The 9,437-nt window shown below is 35.7% G+C and overlaps 1 protein-coding gene across 1 annotated transcript; it reads right to left on the bottom strand.

Annotated features, from left to right (window-relative positions):
- Positions 1 to 2,692: 2,692 nt before the first annotated feature.
- FBXL21P (F-box and leucine rich repeat protein 21) lies at positions 2,693 to 7,799 on the bottom strand. The gene is made up of 4 exons (XM_004327986.2): positions 7,434 to 7,799; positions 6,820 to 6,942; positions 3,682 to 3,853; positions 2,693 to 3,336 (listed from the first exon to the last, which is right to left on the bottom strand). The coding sequence occupies exons 1-4, from the start codon at positions 7,797 to 7,799 to the stop codon at positions 2,693 to 2,695; spliced, it is 1,305 nt and encodes a 434-aa protein (XP_004328034.1).
- Between the last annotated feature and the right edge of the window lie 1,638 nt (positions 7,800 to 9,437).

Raw genomic sequence — 9,437 nt, 5'->3', positions numbered from 1 at the left:
TTAAGAGGCCAAGGCTAGAGAGGGAAGAATTATTACATCCTTATGGCAACATTTATCACACTTAGTGCATATTGACAAGAATACATATAACTTTAAAATCTGCCTGTCTCCCCAATACTTAGTAAAATACAAATGAGGCAAGCAAGGCTTATAAGGCGGGAAAAAACCAAAGAGAATCCTATTTTTGTGTCTCTTCAATATAACCTACAATAGAACCTTTTCTCCCATTCTCTCCATTTACAATTTGCCCAGAAAATTATCCTAACTTTTCCAGAACCCTCTAACACATGCAGAAAAAACATTTTAAAGAACAAGTCTGCTTACAGAACTAAAATATTTTTCAAAGGCTAATGCTTGAAATCCATCTAATACTGAACTCACTCATTTATCTAGAAACCTCTATGCTTAGGTAAGCAGTACTTTTCATGGACTTCCAAAGTAATGGCGACATTTTCATTCGATGGAGCAACAAAAATGCTCTACTTCCTCATCTTGCTTTTGGCTATCCTAAAACCTTTGCTCTTCAATTTATCAAAAGTATACCAGATCAACCAGGGTCATTTAACTGAGCTGATCAATTTTACTCTGAGTTTTGTTCTAAGAGTCACTATAGCGCTTAGCTAACTAGGTTTGAATACTGGGCCACCAAAGACCAATATTTAGAGCAGCAACTGCTCATTCAATGCGAAAGAGGCCACTGGTACTCATTCTCCCTCCATGCTAGTGGGCTCACCTCCCTTCTCTAGCCCCTCTCTGTTTTGCTTCATTATCCTCTAGTGCAAACACCACTGACATTGTATCACCTCACCATTCAGGTATATACACTTAAAGTAACACCAGGTGAGACTGGAGGTTCATCTCTGCAGTGTTTCCACCACTACTCTGATCTCCAATCAGACTGACCTCTCCATCTCACGCCGTTTCCTTTATGGTTGTTTGTCCTGTGGTTCTAATCAGACTTTAAGCTCCCTATAATATGCTGCTTCTGCACTTTCCTGAAATCTCAAAGTATAAATTACATGATCTGCAATAGTAATAACTATCTTTAAGAAATGGGTTTTATTTTTGAACCAGAAATATCGGTCCCACAAGCATTTATTGAATGTGTTCTGAGACTTTCAAACACAAAGGTGAATGAAATGCCTGTTCTCAGAGTCACAGTAACAAAGACCGTGGTACAGTGGTGAGAGCGTATGCACAAGGACAGTCTCTAAATAAAGGGATATGAACTGTGCTACTTTTTAAAATCACCATTTAGAAATAACAATATATTTTAATTCCTTAATAGATGAGAATATTTAAAAATTTTTTCCTATAAAAATATTCAAAACTGGAAAATAATGAACGTATTTCAATTTTTTTAGTTTAATTGACTTCTTAGAAATTTAAGGTATTGGGGAGAGGACTTAGGAAAAAGTCTGAAAAAGAAAATACTTATGTAAAACTTGCCGAATGCCTACTATGTGCTAAACACTATGCTAGATGCTGGGGATACAACAGTGAGTAAAACCCAACCTTGATCCTGCAACGATGGCGCTTACATTACAGCACAATGGTTGAAGCAGATAATAATCATACAAGTGAAGGGCAAGTTACAATAGTGATAAGCGCCACAAAGGGAAATCACAGAACACTGAGACTCACGGAGGCTTCCCTGAGGAAATGACACCTAAAGGAAAGATGGAGCAAAGAGAGTAATTGAAGTAGAAAGAATATGCACAAATGCACTCTGACTAGAGGGTTCATGGCAGTCTTAAGGAACTGAAAGAGAATGGGAGCAGAAGGGCAAAGGGCACTTGGTAGGAGAAAACAAGGTCAAAGAAGCAGGGAGAAGCCAGACCTTGTAGGGTCTTGTGGGTCATTTTAAGGATATATGTTCACCTTAAAGGCAACAAATACACAGCCGTTAAAGAGTTTTAGCTGTGTTACTAATTAAATTCTAAGATCACTTCTGCAAAGGATCTGGCATAGTTTCAGATACACAGTAAATATATTCAGTAAATGCTGATTCCCTCCCAAGCACACTCCGAAAAATTTACCTTTTTATCTCAGTAGTGTATTTAATCAATTACCAATCACAGTATCTTTAGAAAATGAATTAGCATTATTTAATTTTAATCTAATGCCCATTTTCTCCCAAGTAATATAATAAAGTAGAATTCAAAGTGCACTGAAAATTAGAAGTTATTTATTGAATCATAATATGATCTTATATAGTGCTAAAAATGGAGTACAATTAAGCCAGCCTCTGTATCTATATTTTGATTGTACTCTTAGTTTTTAGGACTGAATATTTTGTAAAATATATCAATACCAAGATGAAACAAAAATGATTAACAATATAAAGTTGTAAATGACATAATTTAAGGGATCCAGAGCTCAATATTATAAATTTATTTAGCAAGCCAAAATATACCTTCAAGGAAGGCTGAGGAACTTATCTAGAAACCAACTGTTTCTATCAACTATCTAATACACAATACAGTGTCTGTGCCCTATATATGGTTTCTGTCTTTTCAAATTCCTCTTATTTTCTCAAATGTTTCTGCTGTAATCCATTAAGACAGTTTGCAAACAATAAAATATTTTACCTAAGACATTTCAGCAATGCATCTTAAAATTTACATTTGCAGACACAGAAAGAAGCTAATCTTATAGATTAAAAAAAAAGTTAAGAATCTTTGGTAATCAATTACCAGAGAGGCATGACATCAGGGAACCATACTCTTCCCAGGTATTTGGAGACTTCAGCATGAATTTCATCTAGGCTATAATCATCATCAGGAATCAAAACTTCCTCCATGATAGAGAGCTGGGTTAGCCTTCTCCCACATAGTCTTACAAACTCAATGAATGCACTGCAGCTAACTTCACATTGACTGAGGCCCAAGGCTGTTAAGTTTTTACAGTGTTCAGCAATACAAATAAGTTCATTATCAAGAGCCTGAAGACCATGAGCACATACTACTAACTCTATTAGTCGTGGACAGTTAAGACCTATCCGTCCTAGAACTGCTTTGCTTATGGAACGACCAAAATAAAGGTGAGTAACAGGGGTTTCTTCTTTGAAGAACGTCTCCAATTCCTCTTCATATAAAAAGAAGTACATAACAACATTAACTCCAGGGGAGTGTTTAATGAGTACATCCCAACTTTGTTTTTTAATAGAAAGAAATTTGATTTGTCCAGGATTTTCACTCACAACATCTATTCGAAGATGCTCAAGGTTAACATGGGTCTCACTTGAAAGTGCCAGGAGAAGTTCATCACTTAGCATGTAATAATTTAATGCCAGTTCTCTAAGACCTTGACAATGGTCAGCTACACAAAGGATTCCTGCAGGAAATGGGGAAAAATCCTTAAACACAAAGAATATGGATACTAATAGAACATTTTGTGAATTTAAATTTGGTATTATTCATTATTTGCTAAAATAGACGTAATGATTTCTGAGGAGATGGATGCCAAGATACATATAATTATACTTGTAATAAAAAATATCCATAACTAAGATACTCCTAGGAGAAGCAATTTAAACTATACGTAGCTTATAAATTAAGAGGTCTTTTGAAAAAAGATTAATGAATTATGTCTCATAAGCATGTAGTTTTCAATAGGAAATTGCATTATTACTACTACTATAATAAAAAAAATCATGCAAGCGTAAAAAATATAACCTACCATCAGACGAAACATGAGGACAGCTACTCATTTTGAGGCGTCTTAGAGTATCACTATTATTGGCCACAAGAATCTTCAAAGAAGGATCATCCACTGGTGTGTCTTCAATTTTGATTGATGATAATGATTTTGAGTTGACAAAAACAACTGTAAGTGCTGACACAAAATGAGACTAGCATGGCAATAAGAAAAAAATTACAAAGACATTATTTAAACATCTACAGCTTCAATTAAGTATTTCATTAAAACTATTTATATCAACATGCTTACACTAACATAATAAAAGCAATCAACATATTACTATTTTTTACAGTGCCATTAGCCAGTAGAAGACATTTCTATAACAAAGTATAGTTTTATACTTTTACCATTAATAAATGGAATGGTGAGAAAGGAAGAAATTTCAAAGATTTCATAAACACATCTTCCAATTATTTTCAATCTTAAGGATTTGTTTTTCAATATTAAAAGGATATAATCATATTTATTTCCTAGAATAGAGGTTGGCAAGTTATGGCCCACCAGCCAAATCCAGTCCACAGCTTGTTACTGCTATGACTCATGAGTTAAGCGTGGTTTTTACATTTTCAAATGGTTGAAAGAAAATTTTTAAGGAGTAATATTTTGTGATATGTGAAAATTATATGAAGCTCCTTCAGTGTCCATAATTAAAGTCTGACCATAAGCCATGCTGCCTCATCTATGTAATGCTATGTCTGCTTTCACACTACAGTGCTAGAGGTGAGCAGAACTATATCACCCACAAAACCTAAAATTGTACTTTCAGGACCTATTCAACCCCTTAGCCTAAAAGAAACAGAAATCTTATCTGTTTTATTCACTCCTGTATGTCCAGCACCTGAAATAGTATCTGGCACATAGTAAAAGGTCAATATTTATTGTTGATGAATAAATGATGTCATATTCTTCCAAATTTTTTTCTAGCAGATTATCTAAACAAAGATACAGTTTGAAAACTTTCTCTGTTTTGAAGATTGACAAACTAAAGCTTGTTTACAGTTTGACTTCAAAATGGATGGAATTTCACAAGTTTTCAGATCCAGTATTTTTTGACACAGATAGAAAGTATGGAAACGAAATCCATGCATGATCATTTTTCCTGTTTCAAAATCAACTTGGATTCTATCAAAGGCTCTATTGTCCCTATCAGAATGACCAAAGTGGTTATACATCTCAATTCATTTATAACAAAACATTGGTTTATACTAATGGTAAACTGATTTACACAAATTTTTAAATGGTGGACAGCTAAACCTCTTTACTAAATTTTATGGTGCCAAAAATTATTAGAGGAATAGAAATAGATCACTCATTTTCCTTAAGAAATATAAGGTTTATTTTCCTTTTAATCAACTCTCACCCAACTCTTTTAGTACTGAAGGACACATTTAAGCATTAGAGTACATATTTCATCACAGTAACAATATATTAGTTTAGTACTTCTTATGCCTAGCAAAATGCTATATCTTTACATTACTTTCCCTCAGTTTACAAATGAAAAAACTGAGGCTCAGAGAGATCCACAACTTTGCCAGAAGCCACAGAGCTCATTTTGCTGTGGAGGCAGAGCTTGAAATGAAGCCTGCTAATCGCTGGTCCTCCACTCTAGTGACTGCATCAGCTAACCCAGAAGCTAGCCCTGGAAGCTGATGGGCAACATGAGAGACAACCCAGAATCTCAGAATTTCAGGTTGATCTGATTCCCTAGCTCATAAACAAGGAAATAACTATTTAGAAGTAGTAAGTTTTCATCTGGTTACTTAAATTACTTGAATCCCCAAAAGACCCATTCTTTTCAGGCTAGCAGAAATGCTTGCTAGAGGAGAGCCATGACCCAGTTAGGGAGAAAGGAGATGCTACTATTCCTCTGTCCTCTTCCATAGGAAGGTTTCCATTAGCCAGTTTTACAGACAACCATAGTTTAGTGCTTATTACATATCAGGCACTATTCTAATTCTGGGTTTATAATAGTAAATAAGCAAAATAGAATCCCTGCCTTCAAGGAGTTGGTTGATGTTTTCTGTCTGAGGAGAAGAGAGTAAACATGTTAAATAAACAAGGTGATTTCAAGCCCTGATGAAGGATATAAAGAAAAGAAAATACTGTAGTACATTAGTGAGTAACTACAGGAGGGGGTGTTGTTTTAGCAAAAGTGGTCAAGGAGGGCCTCCCTGAGGAAATGGCCTTCAAGTTGAAGACTGAATGAAGAGAAGACAGTCATCAGTTTCTGTGGCCAAGACTGCTGGTTGCTTCCTAGGAACCATCCATCCTTTCTTTTTTGGTAATCTGGTTCCAATTTTTAGCTGGGCACATTGCCACCCAGCTAAAAGACTGTCCTAGCCTCCCAGAAATGTGATGTGGCCACAGAGCTAGGCTGGCTGACAGACAGAAGCACCATGAGGTACTTATGGCTAGTCCTGTGGTACTTACAGCTTGAAAAAGGAGAGGGCACACCCTTCTGCCCCCATTTCTTCCCTCCAGCTGTCTAGAACAAGGACGTGATGGCTGGAACTGAGAAAGCCATCTTGGGCAATGAAAATGAAGAAAACACCTTGGAGAGAATGGAGCGCCTAGAAGGGGCGTGGGTTCCAAACAACTTCATACCAGCTATGGACTGTGGCACCTATGGATTTCTTTAGTGTAAGAGAAATAAACCTCAGTCATGTTTTCAAGCCACTGCTGTTTTAGAATTTCTACTGTAAGGATGCAATCATCATCCTAATCAGTATAGGACATTTAGTTAAACATTATATTGTTCCACCTCCAATGGAGAGACTATAGAATTACAGGAAAGACACCCACTATTGGCCCTACACACTCTACATTCAAAGCAACTAAGTAAACTGGCACTTGAAAATTCTAAGTATAACATCTAACTTTTATATTAATGACATCTACTGTGAAACAATTACTAAAATTACAGAATATATCTAAAGAATGAAACCATGCATCAGCTATTTCATCAAAAATAAGTGCTAGTCAACAGAAAACGGCTTTAAATAATTATTTGAATGCAAGTAGGGTTATGGTCTGTTTTTAGGAATAGAATTATTTTTGACTAGTTCGACAATATTTAAGAATGTTAGTAGAGCTCACAAAAATGTCTAGCATCTTTACCTTTGACACATTCATAAAACTTGGCTTGGCCGTTGAAATCAAGCCCAAAGTCTGTATAGAACAATTTACCAGCTGAGAAAGTATGTCACAGGCAGCTTCTGCTGATTCAGTACTACTATCAACCTACAAAGACAATTTAAAATCTTTATTTCCTGAATATAACTTATCAGAAAGTTATTGGCAATATAATTATTTAATAGAATTCAACTGCAAAACCATACTTATCCCTTCAAGCTATAAAATAAATTAGAATTTTCTTCTCTATACACGCTATCTCAGATAAAAAATGAAAAACAGAAATGATGACAAGTGAATTTTCTAAGCACTTTAAACTTTCAAATCTTATTTACACTTTCAAATTGTATTTATACTTTCAAATACAATTACCTGAATTTTAATAATGGCATCTACATGAAGGAAACTGAAGTTTAAATTATTCAATTATAGCTCAAGTGCTACACCTAAATCTATGCAAGTAACTACAGAGAAATAGGAAATAGTTTGGGATTAAAATTCTGCAAAATTCATTGACTGCTTCAATATAATGATCTAGTTATACACAAATGTCAAGAAAACCCAAGTCATTGTTTTTATTTAATGTTTATTTCTCTTACCTTAAAGCTGACATACTGGAGATGGGCAGCATGCTTTTTAATGATCTGCTGAATGAGATCAGGATGAGTGGAGTTAAAATATGAAGTAGCTGACTTGTTCAGTTCAAACTCAAACTTTCTCCAAAGGTCAGGAATATGAAAAACTTCATTCCATCTCCTACATACAGAAGATGCCCGGGCCCGATCCATTAAAGGAAGATACTGAAAAATGCGTAACACTACGTAGTGAGGCAAACTCCCCCAGTCTAGAAGGACAGTGTATGTATGAGTCTGGTTGAGAGAAGAGTAGAACCCAAGTTTAGGCTGTTTCACTGCTGGTGAAGACTGGACAACTTTATTCCCAACAGATAAATTGTTCCTCTTCATTCTGTAAACATTAAACAATGTTAAGTGACCACTTTCCCCACATTTCCATCATATATTTTGCTTTAATTGTATGGAATAACAACATTAGAAAATGAGAAACAGTTTAATACAATTTTGACAAGAACCGTCCACTTTCATGCATTGATAGGTACTACTATGTGCTAGGGATACAGAGATAAATAGGAGGGGACCTGCTCTCAAAGAGCTATGATGAAACGGCAAAATACGGTGATACATGCCATCACTGAAGTTGGGACAAGTTGCAATGGAAGATTAAGGGAAGGGCATGTATTTGAGTTTGTATGTGGGAGCGAGTGGTTGGGGAGGCTTCCAGGAGGAAAGGTCCAAGGAAGCAGTGTAAGTGCCAGGTTTATTCCTCGTCAATGACTGTATTCTCACTATCGCACTGCAATTGTGCTAAGAACTCCCAGGGGGTCTGGGAGCCCGTGAAACATAATTAAAAGCATAAATCTGGGTAAGTCCCAGCTCTGCCATTTACTGACCATGGGATCTTGTCTGAGCAAATTAACTTAAGCCTCAGTTTCCTCATCTGAAAAGCAGGGAGAACTGCAGTACCAATCTCATAAGGTTATTGAGAGGATTAAAGTATCTTAAGTGCCAGGACACAGTAACTGCTCAATATATGCTGCAGTCATTGTTGTTATATTAAATTGTCCAGTGAATCTTCCTGAATAAATTTCATGACATTACTTAAGTTGGAGCACAATTCTAACAAAAAGTCAAATGACCTGTGACAATGTTCAGATGACACCCAGGACACAAGAGCTGTAGAGAAGTGGGATATAGCAGGGACAGAAGCTGTGTGACCAGCATACTGGTTCCTTACCAGCCAATGTAAAATAGCAAAGGAATGAGCATTCTTTCCCAACGAAAAGAAATGATGACTCTCCAGGTATTAGTCAGCTTGAGACACAACTAAGTTCCAAGAAATTTCAGGTCTAGATATACCCAAGTATATAATCCTGTACATAGATTTTACATAAGAATCTAAAGTATTTTAAGTATACAATAATTTAAAAGGTAAAATAATGATAAGAGTAGTTCTGAACTTATGTTGACTATATAACCCTCTCTTTACCCCTGAATGTTAGGAATGTATATGTGGAAGAGTTGGTGTCATAATTGAAATCTACCTTCAACTCTAATGAAATATCTATTTAATATGTAAATATCTCTGTCTGTGAGTCACTCTGTCTGATGTGAAACATTTCTTAACCACAACATAGAGGTGGATCCCAGAAACAGGAATGACCTATAAAGTCACTGAACAAAATGAAAGGTCATCTTTAGGGTTTGGAGAAAAAAAGGAAAACACATGTATCTCAATCATCAGGCAAAAGAGCTACTACACACTTTAATCTGACTAAACCAGTTATGTGCATAACTGAGCAATACAATGTAGAATACATGAAACTGCTGACATCGATAATTCAAAGCATATACTATTTTAAAGGGCTAATTCCCTAAAAGGGAATACGATGGCCCAGGGAAGGTAGAGGAATGGACACTAGATTCTCAACTCTGATGTGGAGCACGTTTATTGACATTTGGCTTGTAACTGATTTATTTGGTAGCCTACAGAATGGAGAGTTAAAATTTTACTAAGGGATTACAAAA

The sequence above is a fragment of the Tursiops truncatus genome, chromosome 3, assembly GCF_011762595.2.
Source record: "Tursiops truncatus isolate mTurTru1 chromosome 3, mTurTru1.mat.Y, whole genome shotgun sequence".
Taxonomy (NCBI): domain Eukaryota; kingdom Metazoa; phylum Chordata; class Mammalia; order Artiodactyla; family Delphinidae; genus Tursiops; species Tursiops truncatus.
The sequence above is the reverse complement of the archived record's forward strand: the minus strand, read 5'-3'. Positions and strand labels throughout refer to the sequence as shown.

What these genes read in the sequence shown, in the direction of transcription:
- FBXL21P (XM_004327986.2), bottom strand. Translation starts at nt 7,799, where the DNA reads ATGAAGAGGAACAATTTATCTGTTGGGAATAAAGTTGTCCAGTCTTCA. An exon ending in TCCAGTATGTCAGCTTTAAG is followed by an intron (nt 6,943 to 7,433) that starts GTAAGAGAAATA and finishes TTGTCTTTGTAG; the next exon opens with GTTGATAGTAGTACTGAATC. An exon ending in GTTTTATGAATGTGTCAAAG is followed by an intron (nt 3,854 to 6,819) that starts GTAAAGATGCTA and finishes TTGCCATGCTAG; the next exon opens with TCTCATTTTGTGTCAGCACT.